At 41.6% G+C, this 20,361-nt stretch overlaps 1 protein-coding gene across 14 annotated transcripts in view; it reads right to left on the minus strand.

The window, feature by feature from the left end:
* The window catches only part of LMO7 (LIM domain 7), a 208,813-nt gene that overhangs the window by 54,935 nt on the left and 133,517 nt on the right, over positions 1-20,361 (minus strand). For 8 of the 14 annotated variants that reach the window (XM_075336798.1, XM_075336801.1, XM_075336797.1 and 5 more), the window contains 8 exons: positions 15,839-15,952; positions 12,797-12,989; positions 6,942-7,197; positions 5,012-5,206; positions 4,509-4,766; positions 3,416-3,574; positions 2,527-3,225; positions 4-33 (listed from right to left, as the gene is read on the minus strand). In XM_075336798.1, the coding sequence (XP_075192913.1) occupies positions 4-33; positions 2,527-3,225; positions 3,416-3,574; positions 4,509-4,766; positions 5,012-5,206; positions 6,942-7,197; positions 12,797-12,989; positions 15,839-15,952 (1,904 nt within the window). The remainder of the gene's footprint in view (positions 1-3; positions 34-2,526; positions 3,226-3,415; positions 3,575-4,508; positions 4,767-5,011; positions 5,207-6,941; positions 7,198-12,796; positions 12,990-15,838; positions 15,953-20,361) is intronic. The other 6 variants (XM_075336808.1, XM_075336809.1, XM_075336804.1 and 3 more) reach the window with 3 other exon arrangements.

Here is a 20,361-nt window from a genome sequence, read left to right on the forward strand (position 1 = left end):
TACCCTGTTTCCTCACACAGTTTTTCTCGCAATCTGAGAAACCAGAAAGAAAATGAATTGCACATTTTCTCTGTTACCGGAAAAGATCAGGAGACTTTGCAAGTATAACAAATACACACAATTCACAGTTTATATTTTAAGTATATGAGTATCATTAGATATGTATAAACCTCGTCCTCATAGGGGGACACAAACATATAAAAAATAATGTTATATAAGTTTTTGCGTCGCATAACTTACACTTCGAGAGTGCATGTCAAATGTAAAAATATGTCTGTTTTTGTTAATGGACTACAACCGTTTGTGAACGGTGCGCTATGATAATGCGCCTTTCATATACAGAGGCTGGTTAGGCTACTTTCACACTTGCGTCTAGCGGAGTCCGTCACTATGGAGAATAGCGCAGTCCGTTAACGCACTGCGCTATTCTCCATAGACTTGTATGGACGACGCACTGTAACGCAAGTGTCAACGCAAGTGTCAGCGTTGCATCCGCTGGACGACGCAGCGTCGTTATTTTGATGCTGCGCCGGGCGGATGGAACGCTGCATGTAACGTTTTTTTGAGCAGCGGAAACCTTTATTTTTCACTGCGCATGCTCTCTCTTTTTTTTTTTATCACAAACTTTATTTTATTTCTCGGTGGCCGAACGTTCAGCTGAGCGCTCGGCCGCCGGCATGTCAGGGCACTCAGCTGAGCGCTCGACCGCCGGCATGTCAGGGTACTCAGCTGAGCGCTCGGCCGCCATGTCAGGGCACTCAGCTGAGCGCCCGGCCGCCGGCATGTTATAGCGCTCAGCTGAGCGCTCGGCCGCCGGCATGTCAGGGCACTCAGCTGAGCGCTCGGCCGCCGGCATGTCAGGGCACACAGCTGAGCGCCCGGCTGCCGGCATGTCAGGGCACACAGCTGAGCGCCCGGCTGCCGGCATGTTATAGTGCTCAGCTGAGCGCTCGGCCGCCGGCATGTGAGAGCGCTCGGCCGCCGGCATGTGAGAGCGTTCGGCCGCCGGCTATTAAGCGCGATCAGCTGATCGTTCACAATAGTCGGCTGCCGGTACTGTAAAGAAGAAAAATAAATAAATAAAGCTTTCCGTTATTTTGTACGATCCATAGCATTGCGTTGTGCCACTATATGCAACGCATCTGTTGCATCCGTCACATAACGCAATGCTACGGAAGCCGTCCAACGCAAGTGTGAAACTAGCCTTATAGGGAGGGGGTACATCACATGCTACATATAGGATGCTCATCCTTAACATACTTATATTTCTAATGCACTTTATAAAGTGAAGCGAAGTTGAAGATCTAAAAGTTGAATGAGGCTTAAGGCCCCGTCACACTAAGCAACATCGCTAGCAACATCGCTGGTAACGAACAACTTTTGTGACGTTGCTAGCGATGTTGCTGTGTGTGACATCCAGCAACAACCTGGCCCCTGCTGTGAGGTCGTTGGTTGTTGCTGAATGTCCTGGGCCATTTTTTAGTTGTTGCTGTCCCGCTGTGAAGCGCAGATCGCTGTGTGTGACAGCGAGACAGCAACAACTAATGTGCAGGCAGCAGGAGCCGGCTTCTGCGGAGGCTGGTAACCAATGTAAACATCGGGTAACCAAGAAGCCCTGTCCTTGGTTACCCGATATTTACCTTTAATACCAGCCTCCGCCGCTCTCACTGTCAGTGCCGGCTCCTGCTCTGTGCACATGTAGCTGCAGGACACATCGGGTTAATTAACCCGATGTGTGCTGTAGCTAGGAGAGCAGGGAGCCAGCGCTAAGCATTGTGCGCTGCTCCCTGCTCTGTGCACATGTAGCTGCAGCACACATCGGGTAATTAACCCGATGTGTGCTGTAACTAGGAGAGCAGGGAGCCAGCGCTCAGTGTGCGCTGCTCCCTGCTCTCTGCACGTGTAGCTGCGTGCGCTGGTAACCAAGGTAAATATCGGGTTGGTTTCCCGATATTTACCTTAGTTACCAAGCACAGCATCTTCCACGCGGCGCTGGGGGCTGGTCACTGGTTGCTGGTGAGCTCACCAGCAACTCGTGTAGCCACACTCCAGCGATCCCTGCCAGGTCAGGTTGCTGGTGGGATCGCTGGAGCGTCGCAGTGTGACATCTCACCAGCAACCTCCTAGCAACTTACCAGCGATCCCTATCGTTGTTGGGATCGCTGGTAAGTTGCTTAGTGTGACTGGACCTTTAGAGATGCACAATCTCTACTCAGCAGATTATGGATTAAGCTGTCCTATTATGATAGGACTTTAAGGTACAAGAAAATGTCTCTATAGGCTCTATAGGTAGATTTATTATTTGCAACGGTCTATTAAGGGAGACAAAATAGAAATCTTCTCCCAAGAAAAACTGCACCCATTCCAAACAGAATAACTTCAGCCAGTGGTCTCCAATCTGGGTGCGTCAAGACTACAGTTGTAGCTGCCGCGCCATAGGTTAGCGCACACAAATTAAAGCCAAAACGACAAGTACAAGTTTTTTTTAGGTTTCAAAGCTTGCATGCAACCAGCAGACAGTCTAACCTTTCCAGCATAAGCCGTTTTTTGTGCCTCATTTTGCTGGCCTCTCTTATCGTCTCCCACTTTTTTAGATCATCTTCGGTGCATGGACCAGATATAAAATGCTGTGGCTTTGCATCATTTAAACATTGAGATAAGTTAACTTTTCTTGTCAGCATGTCATCTTTCTTCAATTTATCAGAAGGAGTGAGTACTCTTCCTTGATTATCGGTCTTCTTAAACTCCGGTTGCTTTTTCACTAAACAAAGAAATTTTGATTGTAAATCTTCTGGAAGAGACCAAGGATCGGGAAAGGGAACTGCAGTGTAATTGTCTGGGGCACCAGAAACATGGACTTCCTTTGGCTCAGAGAGAGGTCTGCGAACAATCATGTCATCTTTTACCAAATCTGGAAGCTTGTCTGCCTCTTCTTTAGTCTGTAGGACAATGTCTTTCTCGATTTCAAGCACTTGAGCTAAAGGTGTACCAAGGTTGACCACGTGGTTAAGGTGAAAAGATCCAGTCTTTCGTGCAAATAAGTCATCATTTTGAAGATCTGGCAATGTACAAATGCCATGATCCATAGCTAGACTATTTTGTGCACCTAAAGTCTCAAGAGAAAGCATGAGTCTAGGACCAGATGTAGGGTCAATTTTTACTTTGTTTTCAGAAGAAAGCAATTCTGAAGTAATTTTCTGGAGGGCTTGGAGTATTAAAAATTGACTGAAATAGCCAAAAAACAGAATGGTTTAGAAACTTAAATAAATTTAACTTTTTACATCAAAACATCTGAAGCAATAAAAAAAAAAAAAAAACAAACACCTATTGCATGCAGGGAATATAAAAATTCTTCTTTTGTATTCTACTGAACACAACACGCAACATGAATCACCCAAATCATGCCAACAGTAACCTTGGCTTTTCCGATGTGTCCAATGTTTTTTTTTCCTCCTTGCTGCACAAACTTGTGTCCAAATCTGCAGCACTTTCCTTTCTTAAATTGAGATCATTCTTCTGCTCAAATAGAGAGGCAAGATCAGACGTCCATGGACAGTCCCCTCCAACTCGTTTACTGTACAGCCATTGTAGAAAACATGAAATGAGATATTTAACTCTCCCAACCACAGGGTGTGCATGAAAGGATTGCTACTTTATACAAATATATCATATTGCCTAGTCTTTTTATATTGTGTATAAATAATTAATTTTTGATTTTGAAACATGCAAGACTCCCTTGACTTGAGAGCAATAAGGAGTCAGCCTATGTTGTCAACAAAATACATTGTTCTATATCTATAATATTAAATTTATAAACTATGGCTAAGGTTATATGTTTAATGTATAATAAGTGCTTAAATTACACAGTGCTTAAATGAATTTAACTTAGTTGGGAACCCCAACCCACGTTTCATATACAATAGACTGCAGGTGCCGAGTCAGAATGCCTTTTACAAAAATTTATCTGGATACTGAGAGATAAAATGCTAAAACCAAAAGGTGTCTAAGAACAACATTTTTAGTTGTTGTCTTGCTTTCCATTGAAAGCCTAGTAAAAACGTATAGTTTAAATAATGACCGACCATGGGCAGACATATTGTCTGTGTAGCTATTAAGAACCCAAAAGGAGGAAGGTCTCAGGAAAGTAGAAAAATAAAGCTTCTGTATTCAAACTTTTCAAGGAAAGACTTTCAGTTATCTGTCTGCTGTACTTATTGCAGGTAACCGAACATTTACATTTTAAATGGTTATCCGGTTTAGGGAGCCATTTTTCAGATGCTGTTTTAGAATGACAACAGAATCGCCGCCTAACCAAAGCCTCTATTATCTATCAAATCAACAATGCATAGATGTAGGATACTAGGTAAAGCGGACAACTGAATCCCCATGAACAGCTGATTGAGGAGTAGGGCTAAAAATTGTTCTTGCACAGTTATCGCAGTTGTCCATGCTCAAGACTGGTGATGGAAGTAAAGCACAAAATTATATTTATGAAAGGGGAGACAAACCTGAATCCCTGAAATTCATTGTACCATGGTTTATGTCGAGTCTTTGTCCACATATTCTGAAATCGATCTTTATTTTGTACGGAGGCAAGCTTCAACACTGGTGAAGGCAAGTTGACTTTTCTAACAAAGAAATCATCCTTTATAATATTCGGAATTTCTACTGAAGTTTCTTCATCCTCATCAGAAGAAAACGTAGCATAATCTACACGGTCCTTCATCGTAACTTGAATGAATTTCTCCACTGATTCTTGGTTTTCGCTAATGTACAAAATGGCCAATAAATTAGCCATATCTTGACGAAAATTGCAGAATTGTCAGCATGCCCTTTTTAAAACCAATCAGGTCGTAGCTATATACATACAATTTTTTTTAGTTTGTCTTAACAAAAAAACAAACCACTTCACACAACTAAGCATGGTTAATTCATAAACAGGAAATGATAGTCAGCTATGTGCACACATTATCACAATTGTATCACGACACATCAGCCTCATGCTTCTGACCTGCCATTTCCTACTTGAGACGTAGGTAACATAATGGTTACACTTTTCAGTGTTTTCTCAGAGTCCGTTTGAGATCGTACAGAAAGAGTAGGCGAAATAGAAATAGACTGTTTACGGTTCATGTGAAATTTTCTTTTTGCTAAATCATCAAGCACCAAATCCGGTAACTTCCCATCATCCTCAGAATCTGAACTGCTTGAAAGAATGTTAAGGAGATGAAAGAAAACCTCTCAAGCCAGAGATGTAAATAGGCCCAAACCTGCGGTTGCTGTATTAAACTGAAGGAACAACTGTAAAATGTGCATACATTAAAAAAAACTAACAAATTAGCATGCATTCTGAATTACCTAGTTTGAATGACTTACTGAGATGACACCATAATGCTGCTGACACTAATTATAATCTTATTTTAATGTATATATCCAAAATATGAAACAGTCATTGTAAAAAAACTTCCAAGTGCTTTCCAGGAATATTAAAGTAACGTCTAAATCATGCGGCCTTCATATAATTAAGTGACTTTCCAAAAAGGCTAATAAATATTGCATGAGGCCTCTAATGTTCCCTACTCTAAAAACAATATGAGATTTACATCACCCAGTGGATGGCACTTCATCCACAGCTGCGCTGTGCACATCCTATAGACGCCAGTGGAATTTATTTTTTTCTCTCGCTCTCTTCCAAGAGCCGTAACTTTTTTATTTTTTCCGTCAATCTTGCCATGTAAGGGCTTGTTTTTTGCGGGAAGAGTTGTAGTTTTAAATACAACCATAAGTTTTACCATATAGTGTACTGTAAAACATCAAAAAAAATTCCAAGTGCGGAAAAACTGCAAAAAAGTGTGATCGCACAATAGTTTTTGGGATATTTTATTCACCATGTTCACTATATGGTAACACTAATGTGTTGATGTGATGCCTGAGGTCGGTGCGAGTTTGGAGACACCAAACATGAATAGGTTTACTTGTATCTAAGGGGTTAAAAAAATTCACAAGTTTGTCCAAAAAAGTAGTGCACGTTTTGTGCACTTTTCCGAAACCCGTAGAGTTTTCATCTCTCGGTATCTATGGCTCAGTGATGGCTTATTTTTTGCGTCTTGAGCTGACATTTTAACTGTACCATTTTTATGCAGATGCTACGTTTTGATCGCCTGTTATTGCATTTTGCGCAAAATTTGCGATGACCAAAAAACGTAATTTTGGCGTTTGCAATTTTTTGCTGCTACGCCATTTACCAATCAGATTAATTGATTTTATATTTTGATAGAACGGGCGTTTATGAACGCAGCAATACCAAATGTGAGTATATATATATATTTTTTTAACCCTTTAATTTTCAATGGGGCAAAAGGGGGGTGATTTGAACTTTTAGGGTTTTTTTTAAAAAAAAATGTTTTTATCTTATTAGGTCTCTTAGGGGGCTATATGGATTAGCTGTCTGATCGTTCTTCCATATCTCCAGATCACAGCTACAGAGCTGAGATCTGCAGATATGCTGGTTTACTTTCAATGCCGACACTATTCCGGCATTGAGAGAAAGTGACTCATGTTAGCACAGGCGTCATCACATGACCCTTGTGCTACCATGGCAACCACCAGAAGTCACGTGATTACGTCACGTGACTTCCGATGAGGGCGGGGTAAGTCATCATAATGGCTGCGCGCATATACATCAGCGAGATGTAAGGGGTTAATAGTCACGGGTGGAACACTATTCCACTGGCGACTAGCAGGCACACATCAGCTGTTGAAATCAGTTGATGTGTGCGGATCGCTGCGGCCTGCCCACGGCAGGGGGCGGGGATTAACCTCACACGATCCATGACGTACCCATGGGTCACTAAGGGGTTAAAAAAGCTATGCGGTTACTGTATATTCTAGAAGAAAGCAAGTTTGTCTTTTAATCTTATCCAGCACAAATCCAATCCTACCTGGAAAACGTTCCATCAGATTCTGTAAAGACAGGACTAGCCCAGCTCTTTCTGCTGTCCTCATTTCTATCCACCCGCTTTTTCCTTAAAGGTGCTGGCATGTAATTTAACTGCTTTGATTTAGCTGGGAGGAACTGATTGAAGTTAGCAGCTGCCTTGGGTTCCAATGTAGAAGTCCTTCTAAAGGACATGTCATTTTTGGTTGCCTCCCCCTGCATCTTGTAGGTGAGTTCAGACTCGGTATCACTTTCTCCACCTGTGAATTAATATAGAAGACGAAGGCAATGTTCACATGTCCAGTAATCATGTCAGTTTCTGCATCCGTTTGAAAAACCAAAGCAGAAATAAATGCATCCACTAACGATATCAAAAATGTCACAAATAGTCACCAGTTATGGGCAATCCGCTTATTTGATGGATGAAAAGTGTCTAGGCCAAGTTCACATGTCCAGTGATCATCCGTTAGAACGGATCCAGCAGGAGTCTGTTGGCACAAAACTTGTGCAAAGACAACTTTTTAGTCAGTTTTGAAAAAATTGATTTTTTTTTTTGCAGGATCTGTGGGGGGGTGGGTTCTCTTTACATGGGAGTCTGAGGAAAACTGATCAGTTAACTGACTGCTATTTAGTCATCCATTTTTTGCTTACTGGATCAGTTTCAAATGGAAAAAAATAGCAATCAGTTATCGGCTCTGTTTCCATAAACTCCCATGTTGGTAAAAAATAAATTCTGCAAAAATCTAATTTTACAAAACTGACAAAAAAAAAAGTTATATTTGCACAACTTTTTTGCCAACAGATTGCTGCTGAATCTGTTCTAAAGGATGATTACTGGACATGTGCACATGGCCTAAGAGTGTTTACAGCTCAACTATCTTGCACAGCTGACCGAAAAGGAATGGAAGCATTATATTCACTATGCAGGTTTATGCTAAAGGAAACCTGTCAGGTCCAATATGCACCCAGACCCACGAGTAGTTCTGGATGCATGTTGCTAATCCCTGCCTAACCGTCCCTGTATACACTAGCATAGATAAGGGAATCTTTAGCAAAAGAATTTCTAAAGATCTTTTACTGTATGCTAATGAGCGAGGGGACTAGTCCCCTGGGCTTTAGCTGGCTCTATTAGCATGTTAGTATGCCCCTGTGGGCGTGTCAACATGTTAATGAATGTACAGTGTCAGAGGATGATTTCACTCATCCCTTCGCTGCCAATGCCATCAGATGGTGGATTTCGGCTCAGTACGCATGATCCCAGACTTCTGGTCATGTGCACTACTTCAGTTTGAAGCCAGATCGCATACACCCGGCTTCATAGTGTGCATGACCAAAACTGAGATAATGCAAACTGAGCCGAAATCCAGTGTCGGGAGGCAATGGCAGTCTGATATGTGAGTGAGATCATCCTCTAACACAGCGCATTCATTAGCATGTTAGTACGCACACAGGTGTGTACTAACATGCTAATGAGCCGACTAGCCAGGGGAACTAACGCCCAAGTGACTAGTCCCCTCGCTCATTAGCATATGATATACGATCTTTAGAAATACTTTTTCTACACTAGTGTATACAGGGACATTTAGGCAGGGATTAGCAATATGCAGCCAGAACTGCTCATGGTTCTGGGTACATATTGGATCTGACAAGTTCCCTTGAATGAAGAATATCACGTGTCTGTTGTATATTGGAAATTCTAATATATTCAATTTACATAAGATCTAACAATGAAATAATAATTTCTTCTTTACCAGGCTATAAAACATAAAAGAAAAGAATGAAAATGGTTTCAAACCACCATTAGCTTCCATATTAGCTCAACATAAATACACCGGTTCTAGGTAAAGAGCGTGTGACCAGCAGTATTTGGTTGTGGGCTGTGAACAATAATCTAAACCTTGAACCTTGTAAGTAAGGGTACCTTCACACTTAGCGATGCAGCAGCGATCCGACCAGCGATCTGACCTGGTCAGGATCGCTGCTGCATCGCTACATGGTCGCTGGTGAGCTGTCAAACAGGCAGATCTCACCAGCGACCAGTGAACAGCCTCCAGCCAGCAGCGACGTGCAAGCGACGCTGCGCTTGCACGGAGCCGCCGTCTGGAAGCTGCGGAGACTGGTAACTAAGGTAAACATCGGGTATGGTTACCCGATGTTTACATTAGTTACCAGCGCACAGCTGTGTGTGCAGGGAGCCGCGCACACTGAGCGCTGGCTCCTTGCTCTCCTAGCTACAGTACACATCGGGTTAATTAACCCGATGTGTACAGCAGCTACATGTGCAGAGAGCCGGAGCCGGCAGCACAGGCAGCGTGAGAGCTGCAGAGGCTGGTAACTAAGGTAAATATCGGGTAACCACCTTGGTTACCCGATGTTTATCTTGGATACAGCTTACCTCAGCTGTCAGACGCCGGCTCCTGCTCCCTGCTCGCTTCATTTGTCGCTCTCTCGCTGTCACACACAGCGATCTGTGTGTCACAGCGGGAGAGCGGCTTTGAAGAAAACGAACCAGGGCTGTGTGTAACGAGCAGCGATCTCGCAGCAGGGGCCAGATCGCTGCTCAGTGTCACACACAGCGAGATCGCTAATGAGGTCACTGCTGCGTCACAAAAAGCGTGACTCAGCAGCGATCTCGGCAGTGAGCTCGCTGTGTGTGAAGCACCCCTAACAGTCTTCTTCACTGGATTTTTTTTCTTTTTACAGCACGCAGAACGCGTGTTAATTTTAAGATCTATGCCATGAATGATGTTCAACAATGGGAGAAACGATTCAGTTTCAGATGGGGGGGGGAAAAAACCCCAATAAAAATGAATGATGGAACATTAGGCACATTCAGTGAACTTAGCAAATAATAGTGTCTAATAGTGGTCTATAAAAACATAGCTGCAGTACATATTGTACTTGTGACTAGTATATAAGATCATCTGGTAGGAAGGAAAAAAATGTTTTTACAAAATGTATGTAGCATCCAATAGGTCACTTATGTTCAATAACTACATGTGGTTTCATTATTATACCTCATTCAGGTAAATGTCAGTGTTAACATGGATGAGGGATATTCAAGGACACACGTCACAGCACATTCAGAAGGAAGTCATTCTGAATCAGATGAATGTCAAATGAAGTCTGTGTTTACGAAGCCAAAAGCGGGTCTGTTCTATTTAAGTCATTCAGTACCAGTGAAGAAGGTGTATAAGGCTGCTTTCACACATCCGGTTATTGCAGTGCGGCTCACTCCGGCTGTGAAACCTATGCAACGGATGCGGCGAAAACACCGCATCCTTTGCATAAGTTTTTTACATGCGGCCCGTCCGTTTTTTGCCACTTGCGGCAGGCTACTGAGCATGCGCAGTGGCAAAAACCGCATGCGGCGGCCGGATGCAGTTTTTGTCGCATCGCGCCGCATCAGGCGTCCATAGGCTTGCATAGGAAAATGCGCCGCATTGGCCGGATGCGGTGCGTTTTTTTTTGCCGCACAAAAAAACGTGCCAGGCAACATTCCATCCGGCCGCCGCATCGGCTAAATCTGCCGCATGCGGCAAAAAACAGACGGAACGCAAGCCCTTGCGGCACTAATGTTAGTCTATGCAAAAAAAAAAAACGCAAACCGGCAGCAAAAAAAAACAAAAAAAAAAACGGTTGCGTTTTTTCTGCAAAGTGCCGGATTGTGCCGCACAGGAAAAAACGGAGGTGTGAAAGCAGCCTAAGTCAGAGACAAAAGACTACAAAACAATAGTCCCCTTCAGTCAACCCAATCCCTAAAAATGTATTCTTAAGTTTGGAAGTTATCCTTATCGACATGGGTCTGACCTCTGGGACCTCCAACAATCCCAAGAACCAGAGCATTGATGAACCTTGTGTGAATGAAGCAGTGGCCAATCGTGCACAATGTCACTCCATTCATGTTTATGGAGTACGGAAAAGCAGCCTAGCACAAGAATCGGCTATGTCCAGCGGTCCATTAAGAATGAACGGTACATCAGTGCACATAACACCCATTGCTTCATTTGTCAATGTCCCGGTTTTAAAGATTATTGAGTGTCCCAAAAGTCAGGTTTGCAGTGATCAAGAAGTTTATTCCCTAACCAGTAGGTGTAAGACAATTTCCAAACTTTAGAATACCTTTTTAAATATTTCCGTAATGTTGAAAGCACTGGTCTAGTCATGCCTTTTTAAATACCATTTCAAATTTGACATATTCCAATTAATATCATCATTTTTCATAAAGGCAAAATTAAAAACATGGTTCCTTTAATATTATCATATTTCAAACTATGGTATGTGAAAAATACAATTTTCTAAGTAAATATATTTCAAAAGGTTCTATTAACATGAATTTCTGCCCAGATGTTGATAATCCATACAATCCAAACAGGCAAAGAAAGCAAACCATCGAAGTCCATAAATTTAGTGATGTCTTATAACGAGAAAGGACAGTAAAAAAAGGATTGAACACACTTACTGAAATGTATTTAATACTTCATACAAAAGCCTTTGTTGGTGATAACAGCTTCAAGATGCCTCCCTTGTGGAGAAACTAGTTGCATGCATTACTCAGTTGTGATATTAGTCCATTCTTCCACATGCTTTTCCAATCCTGGAGGTTCTGTGGGCTCCTGCGAATTGTGAGCTTTAGTTCCTTCCATAAACGTTCTATTGGATTGTAGTCAGTGTATTGGCTGGGTCATTCCAGCAGCTTTATTTTCTGTTTCTCTGAAACCAATTGAGGAGTTTCCCTGGCTGTGTGTTTGGGATCATTGTCTTGCTGAAATGTCCACCCTACTTTCACCTTCACCATCCTGGTACATGGCAGCAGATTTTTTATCAAGAATGTATATGACGGCATCCCAACAGTTAAATTTTGGTGTCCTCTGACCAGACTATATTCTTCCAGTATTTCACAAGCTTGTTTAAATGGTGTGGAGCAAACTTTAAACGCACTTGAACATTTTTTTTTGTCCAGCATTGGAGTTTTGATTGGTAAGAGTGCATACAGGCCATGGGGGGGTGGGCGGTTGAGTGCATTACTTATTGGGGGCTTTGTTTGTTTTTTTTGTTTATTTTTTTAAACAATTGTGTCTTCTGATTCCAGGTTTTTTTGTAGCTCTCTATAGGTGGCTTTTGGACAACTCTTCTGAAGATTCTTTTCACTCTTCTGCCTGGAATCTTGCTGGGGGTACCTGGTCTTGGCCGGTTTATGGTTTATGATGTTCTTTCCACTTCCAGATTATGGCCCCAACAGTCTTCACTGGAACCTTTAATAGTTTAGAAATTCTTCAATAACCAATGCTATCAGGTAGGTTTTGCAACAATAAAGGATGGAAACGTTTTCAGACTGTTCACTGGTTTTAACCATGATGAGATGTATCTTGTGTGGCACCTTGATAATGAGAAAACTCTCTAGGCCACCAGTTGAACCATGTTATATTTTTCACTAAGTGATAGGTTTGCTTTCTAATTACTAATAGATTTCAGCTGACATGACTTTCCATGGCTTTTTGCAACTTTCTTCATTTGTTTAATACTTTTTCTTTGTGTCATTTCTCATTATTACACATCACTAAATTAATGGACATCAATGGTTTGATTTCCTTTCCTGTGTGGGTTGGTTGAGTTGTTACCAACACCTTGTTAAAAATTCATGTCAATAGCACATTTATATATACAAAAAATAGGGTATATTGAGGTTTTAACCATAAATAGATAGATGCACTTTCCAAATTTGCAAATGCAAGGCATTAATAGTACCCCCCCCAACAAAAAAAATACTACCCCTCCCCCCAGAGTATGAATCAGTTCTAAGGCATGGTGTACAAAATATAATGTTTTAAAAACTCCAAAAAGTGAAAACCATCTTACCCTCGCTGCTGCCTTTCAAGGTGGTGTCTGAGGAAAAGCTGGTATATGACTTGGAGCCAAAGGAGTCCAAGCTGTCCCAAGAATCGTCTCTTTTATGAACAGGATATAGATTTTCTCCTTTCTCACTATACCATAAGTCACCACAGCCGCTATCTCTCCCACTTCTCTTTAAACTGCTGGATTCTTCTAGTGCCTAGATTTTGTCAGCAAAAAGAAATACATTGGTAGTAAAACAAAACCACGAATACTCAACTCCTAAATCCTACATCACTTATCGGAGAATATTTTGACTGTACATCTAAATACTGTGAACAAGATGAGTTCACACAATCCCTTCACTGCTCAAGCTGTATTGAAAGGGAAACACCTATAACCATTGTTTGCCCTGGAAAAAGCCAGTAACAAAATGTAAAATAAGGAGTGTCAAACTTTCCTTCAGCTTCAAGTACAGCTAGAAGAATGAACTCAAGTTTCCATACTCCATGCCAGTTGATATTAAGTTAGATTTTGAATGCTCCGTGAAAGAACCAAAATGGCTTTAATCTCCCAAATTGCCAGCTTTGCTCAGTGATTTAAACGAGTTGTGGCCGAAGAATGATAAAACTTGGCATGGATTATTAGCCCTAGCAATTTCAGGTTTCGATCTAAATCATATTTCACAATTTCTTATTAGATAATAACATCATAGAATGGTAGAGTTTGGAAAGGGATGTCCAGGGTTATCTGGTCCAACCCCCTACTTCACTATATCATCCCACACATGTCCGTCAAGTCTCTTTTTGAAGACTTCCATTAAAGAGGAACTCACTACCTCACTGTCAAAACGTTTTTTTTTAATATCTAATCTGTGTGTCCTCCCAATCAAAGGACGTGGTCTGTAGACCAGTCACCATTCTGGTCAGTTTTCCCGAACTTGCTCCAGTTTGTCAATGTCTTTTAGGCCCCGTTCACACGTCAGTGAAAAACACTGACGTGTAAAACACGCACATGTCCCTCCGTGTTCCGTGATTCACAGCACACGTGCAATCCGTGATCGCAAATGGACATTACTCACCTGCCTTCGCTCCTGCTGTCCATGGTGCTGAACTCCTCGGCTCTGCTGTGTCCGCCCACCGCTCTCTGCAGCTACTTCCGGATCGGCTGTTCCTGCATTCATGAATATTCATGAGCCGGGCAGGAGCTGCAGAGAGCGGAGGCTGCACAGCGCGTCGCTGGAAAGGTTAGTTGAAATTTTTTATTATTTTATGTCAGTGCTTTTCTGGTACGTGTTTCACGGATCACACACGGATCACACCATAGTGTGGTCCGTGTGTCATCAGTGATGCCAGAAAAAAACTGACTTGTCTCCGTGCAGAATCACGGACAAGCGTGTACGCTGCACGGAGACACGTTCAGTGAAAAATCACTGATGTGTGCGCAGACCCATTAGAACTGGACATAGGGGTTCTAGATAAAGTCTGACCAAAGAAGAGCAGAGGGCAATATCTTCCACATGATTTAGACTGTATCCCTCTGTAAATACATCCCAGAATTATGTTTGCCTTTTTTTTTTTTTGCTGCTGCTGCATCACACTGTTGACTCATGTTCAGTCTGATCTATTAGTAAATCACAAATATTGTTGTGTTTATCAGTGCAAGCAATTATATTTTTTTTTTGTCTCCTTGTTCAGAATGGTTCAGCACTTAATATGAATTTATAGCCTAGCAAGTATTGAACTCATACATGATTAGTAATGTAGGATTCTTACTCAACCTTTACACTTGATAGTAGTAAAGATAAGTCAGTTTCATGATCTGAAATTGCCACACCTACAGTTTTCTTTTCCATTGTTTTTTTTCTGACATGTTTAATACGGTACAGAAACAAATTTCCTCACTTGCTTTTTTTAAGATGGACTTTCACGTGAGTTATTTTACTTAAAAATTGAAAGATTAGAAAATAAATAAGAATATATATGCCTACATATTAGCCTAAATACACTGCAAAAAGTATCAGGAAAATGACATTTTGTCTACTGTTGATCTACAGTAATTTGACAATTGTAAAGAATATTTAGTATTAAGAAATTGGAACTTCACATGTTTATTCTGCCATTCTCAATTTTATTTTAACTTTTCTATTTAGCAGTCCTAGATTTCTTACAATAAAGGGAAATTAAAGGGTCCTTAATATAATCCATGTAGCAACTCAGTTCTCTACATCAGGTCTACAGAATTATGCCTACCAAGTCTCAGTCTCCTGGAGCACATCTATGGATCTATCTTGTGGACCCGTTCCCAGTGCAATCCTATGTAATTGTTTACCTTTGTTGCTTCATCTTAAAAATGGCAAACTATAAGCATCAAAAGCGTTCTCCGCGGTTAACCCATTTTCCTATAGAACCCTATTAGTATTACTTACAAATCATAAAAATATGAAATGTGTTTTGGAGTGTATAGGTATGTCAGCAGAGAACCATATTTCTGCTGCAGTGATCAATAAGTAAAATTTTACTGTTCTTTTCCCTCTCGCGTCTAAAGTGCGAGATCAATCTTTCCTAAAAATCCTTGACAAAAAAAAAACAAATAAATTTGATAAGTGTTCTCCTTCAAAAAAGAAACAGAAAAAAGGCATTTATTTGTGCAGTCTATTCCAAAACCTAAAACAATAACTACACTAGGGATAACATAAAAAAAACCTGTTAAGTTCTTCAAGGAGAATTGGACTTTGACATTGGTGAAGTAGATACAGCCGCTCCCTTCTCACTTGCACCAATAATAAATCCTCTGCTGTCATCTAATGATATATAGAAATTAAATGCAGCACAAGCAAGCTGGGTTACAAGGATATCATTCTATTTTATTAGGACACGCAAGCTATCTGGTGTATGTATTTCACAATTTATTTGGCAGCTACAACCACAGACATTGCCGTCAAGTCGTACTTGTAATAGCCACAGTGCAATTAGTAATGTGTTCTAGATTCATCTTATCAGTCCACATAATGTGAGGTTGTTCAACATTACAAAAGGTTTGTCTTTAGCTTTTTATGGACCTTCTTACCTTGGTCAGCGTTTGACCCAGTAATCCTTCAAAAGCTTTCAAGTTAAGTTGTGAACCATTATAGTACGGCAGGCTCTGTGCTGTTCTCCCAAGCCAATACAAGGTGATCAAAACCTAAATGTAAAAATGAAATAGTCAGAACAAACATTAGATCAGGTAGCATTCACTAACACTATAATACAAGGCGTTTGAGCTAGTGCAACTCTACGAGCAACATACAAAAAGGGAGTTCAAATTCAGTCCATACACAAGTCCGCCTTTGCCATACATGTCCTCCCAATGTTTTTCATGCATAGAATATGTAGCCATTTTAGTTTTTCTTGCCTTTTTAAGTGAATGAGTAAATTGCAAAAAGAAAACGAGATTGTTTCTGATGCCATCCATGTGTGATTCAAGTTGTGTATTTTTTAGTCTAAAGGCCCCTTTACACACTGAAACTTTCTAGCGATCCCACCAGCAATTCCAACCTGGCCGGGATCGCTACAAAGTCTCTGGTGAGCTGTCAAACAGGCAGACCTGGCCAACGACGCAACAGCGATCCGGACCTGCAGAACGACCTAGCTAGTCATTGGGGACGTTGTAAAGCAGCTTTTTGAAAGGGAAGTCGCTAACAAAGTCGCTGTAAAGTCCCCTTTACACACTAAAACTTTGCTGCACAGCGGGAAACAAAGGACCAAAGAATGGTCCTGAACGATTTGTAGCGATCACAACTTCACAGCAGGGGCCAGGTCGCTGATGTGTTTCACATACTGCAATGTCGCTGGGGAGGTCGCTATAACGTCAGAAAACCGGTGACGTTACAGCGATGTCATTTGCGATGTTGCAGTGTGTAAAGCCACCTTAAATGGTATAGGAGAAACTAGAACTTTTCTGTTTGCATAAGAGAACATTAGGTATCACACTGATGATAAAACTCGCACATAGAACAGTACACAAAAAAAACAACAAAAAACACTAGACTGAAATGAATAGCACAAAGAACTCAAAAATAATGAATACAAGGCAGTAATTCCAACTTTTTTTTTTTTTTTTACAAAGTCTACCTTAAATGTATTATATATATTAGTAAAAAAATTCACCTTAATCATACTATCCCGCAAACAGTGAACATATACAAACACGCCACATAGATTGTAGAATATCTCGGATAACGAAACTCCCAATATCAATTATAGGAGTTAGTATCCAATGACTGTACTAATGGGCAATCAATCTAATACAACCCTCAAGAAAACCTGTCCGCTATCTGTTAATGGAGATATAACGATTATGTTACACACAGCCTAGGGTTGAATTGGTGCAACCATTCCACGACGGCTGTCCCTCAAAGCTGCCCAGATCTCCACCCCCATTGGTGCACCAATGAATACATATCACGAGGACGTTGCCCTGAATACTCCTACAGGATAAGTGATTCTGGTCCTTAATAGTTATCTGAATTTGAGTCTAAATTATACGTTAGTCCAGTAATGTTATATTATTTTTATTGAGGGAGATCCGGGACAGCTTTGAGGGACAGCAGTCATGAAATGGGGGCTTCACTTGAAACCTAGGGTGTGTGTAACATCATCGTCATGTGTTTGTATATGTTCACCGATTGTGGGATAGTATTTTGGATTTTAAAGATATTAATCAATAAAGGTGATTTCTTTTTTAATATATATACACTGAAATGAAGCCTTAGTAATACAGGCAGTAGGAAGTGGCTTTTTATGGCTTTTGTTTACAGATCGGGGCCTCTAGGGACTGGATAAAATGCCATAAGGAAGTGACAGAGCTAAATTGCGCTATGAAATTAAAATGTTTTCACAGAGCACTGAAACCTACCTTTCTAGGTTGTAATATGGTGTTCGCAAGATTGGGACGCTGTTGCCTTACTACAGTCCCATAACAGATATCCTGATACAGAATTTAGATAGTGAGCCACAGGAGGAACAGTGATCATAATCTCTGTAATTTCTGCGGAATATATTGGCGCTGTATAAGCAGTGCATCATAAATAATATCTGCCCACCCAACTTGACTGAATACTGCAGCATGAACTAAGCAATGTGAGATTTCAGCAGGGAGGGAAAATGAGGAGCTGGCGGGATTTAAGTTAAAATTTTCATAAATGAATATAAACCCATCCTGATATAAATCAAAAGTACTCCATGATTATCAAGTTTATTCGACCTACCGTCATGGCCTAAAGTGCTGGCACTCTTCAAATTGTTACAGAAAATGAAGTATTTCTCTCAGAAAATCATTACAATTACATGTTCTGTAATACGCATTTCTTTTGTGCATATAGAACAACTAAAAAAAAAAAAAAAAAAAAGGGGGGGGGGGGGGGATTTCACAACAGACTCCATAAAGGGGCCGGGCACCTTTCCAAAGTTTTGCGTAAACAACTTTGTTTCCATCATGTGATGATTGCTCAAACTCACCAATGGCAAGCAACAGGTGTGGACAATATGAAAATCACACCTGGGACCAGATAAAAAGGGGAGAAGTTGACTCAATCTGTGCCACTCTAAGAATGGAGAACAGAAGGAGAAGAGAACTGTCTGAAGACTTGAGAACCAAAACTATAGAAAAATATCAACAATCTCAAAATTACAGAACAATCTTCGAAGATTTGATGTTCCTTTGTCCACGATGCTCAACATAATCAAGAAGTTTCCAACCCATGGCACTGTAGCTAATCTCCCTAGAAATGGAGGGCAAAGAAAACGTGATGAAAGGTTGCAACGCAGGATAGAGTGGATGGTGAATAAACAGCCACAATCAATTCCAAAGAAATTTAAACTGTTCTGCAGGCTCAGGTTGGATAAGTGTCAGCAGGAACTATCCGTTGACATTTCTATGAAATGAAATGCTATGATAGGAGATCCAGGAGGATCCCACTTCTGACACAAATGCATAAAAATGCCAGACTGCAGTTTGCCAAAATGAACTTTAGCAAGCCAAAATCCTTTTGGGAAAGCATCTTGTAGACAGATGAGACCAAGACAGAGCTTTTTGGTAAGGCCTAAGACACACGGCATGAAAATCGGAGTAAGTGGAATGCGATAAAACATCGCATTTCACTCGGACCAATATTAGCCTGTGTGTCAGCACCTAATCGGACCGAGAAACCAATCGCAGCATGCTGCGACTGTAATGCGTTCCTGTTTTCTCTCGCACCCATTCAAGTCTATAGGGCGAGAGAAAAATCGCACTGCACTCGCAGTACACCGGTGTACCGCGAGTGCAGGGCGAGGATGGCAATAGCCGGCTACGGAGGAGAGAGTGAGATAAATCCCTCCCTTCCATCCGCAGCGATGGCCTGCCCCTCCTCAGTGTTGGCACGCTCCTCCACAGCTGAGATCCAATAGCATGATCGGACCTCAGTCGCAGTGACACTCGGCTCCCGCTGTGCTGCCAGCGTGAGCCGAGTGTCATGCGAGGATCGCATTAGTCTCCCGTGTTGCCCCGGCCTAAAGCTGATAGTCCTACTGAATAGACTCTTAGAATTTGTATTATGGCAAGAAAAAAGCAGCCAAGTAAAGAAAAACGAGTGGCCATTGTTACTTTAAGAAATGAAGGTCAGTCAGTCCGAAAAATTAGGGAAAACTTTGAAAGTGTCCCCAAGTGCAGTGGCAAAAACCATCAAACCCTACAAAGAAACTGGCTCCTATGAGGGCTGCCCCAGGAAAGGAAGACCAAGAGTCATCTCTGCTGCGGAGGATAAGTTTATCCGAGTCACCAGCCTCAGAAATAGAAGGTTAACAGCAGCTCAGATTAGAGACCAGGTCAATGCCACACAGAGTTCTAGCAGCAGACACATCTCTAGAACAACTATTAAGAGGAGACTTTGTGCAGCAGGCCTTCATGGTAAAATAGCTGCTAGGAAACCACTGCTAAGGACAGGCAACAAGCAGAAGAGACTTGTTTGGGCTAAAGAACACAAGGAATGGACATTAGACCAGTGGAAATCTGTGCTTTAGTCTGCTAAGTCCAAATTTGAGATCTTTAGATCCAACCAACGTGTCTTTGTGCGACGCAGAAAAGGTGAACGGATGGACTCTACATGCCTGGTTCTCACCGTGAAGCATGGAGGAGGAGGTGTGATGATGCTTTGATGGTGACACTGTTGGAGCTTTATTCAAAATTGAAGGCATACTGAACCAGCATGGCTAACAATGCATCTTGCAGCGGCATGCTATTCATCCGATTTGCGTTTAGTTGGACCATCATTTATTTTTTTTTTAACAGAACAATGACCCCAAACACACCTTCAGGCTGTGTAAGGGCTATTTGACTAAGGAGAGAGAATGATGGGGTGCTACGCCAGATGACCTGGCCTCCAGTCACCAGACCTGAACCCAATCGAGATGGTTTGGGGTGAGCTGGACCGCAGAGTGAAGGCAAAAGGGCCAACAAGTGCTAAGCATCTCTGGGAACTCCTTCAAGAGTGTTATAAGACAATTTCCGGTGACTACCTCTTGAAGCTCATTAAGAGTGTGCCAAGAGTGTGCAAAGCAGTAATCAAAGCAAAA

The sequence above is a fragment of the Anomaloglossus baeobatrachus genome, chromosome 2 (genome assembly GCF_048569485.1).
Source record: "Anomaloglossus baeobatrachus isolate aAnoBae1 chromosome 2, aAnoBae1.hap1, whole genome shotgun sequence".
Classification (NCBI taxonomy): domain Eukaryota; kingdom Metazoa; phylum Chordata; class Amphibia; order Anura; family Aromobatidae; genus Anomaloglossus; species Anomaloglossus baeobatrachus.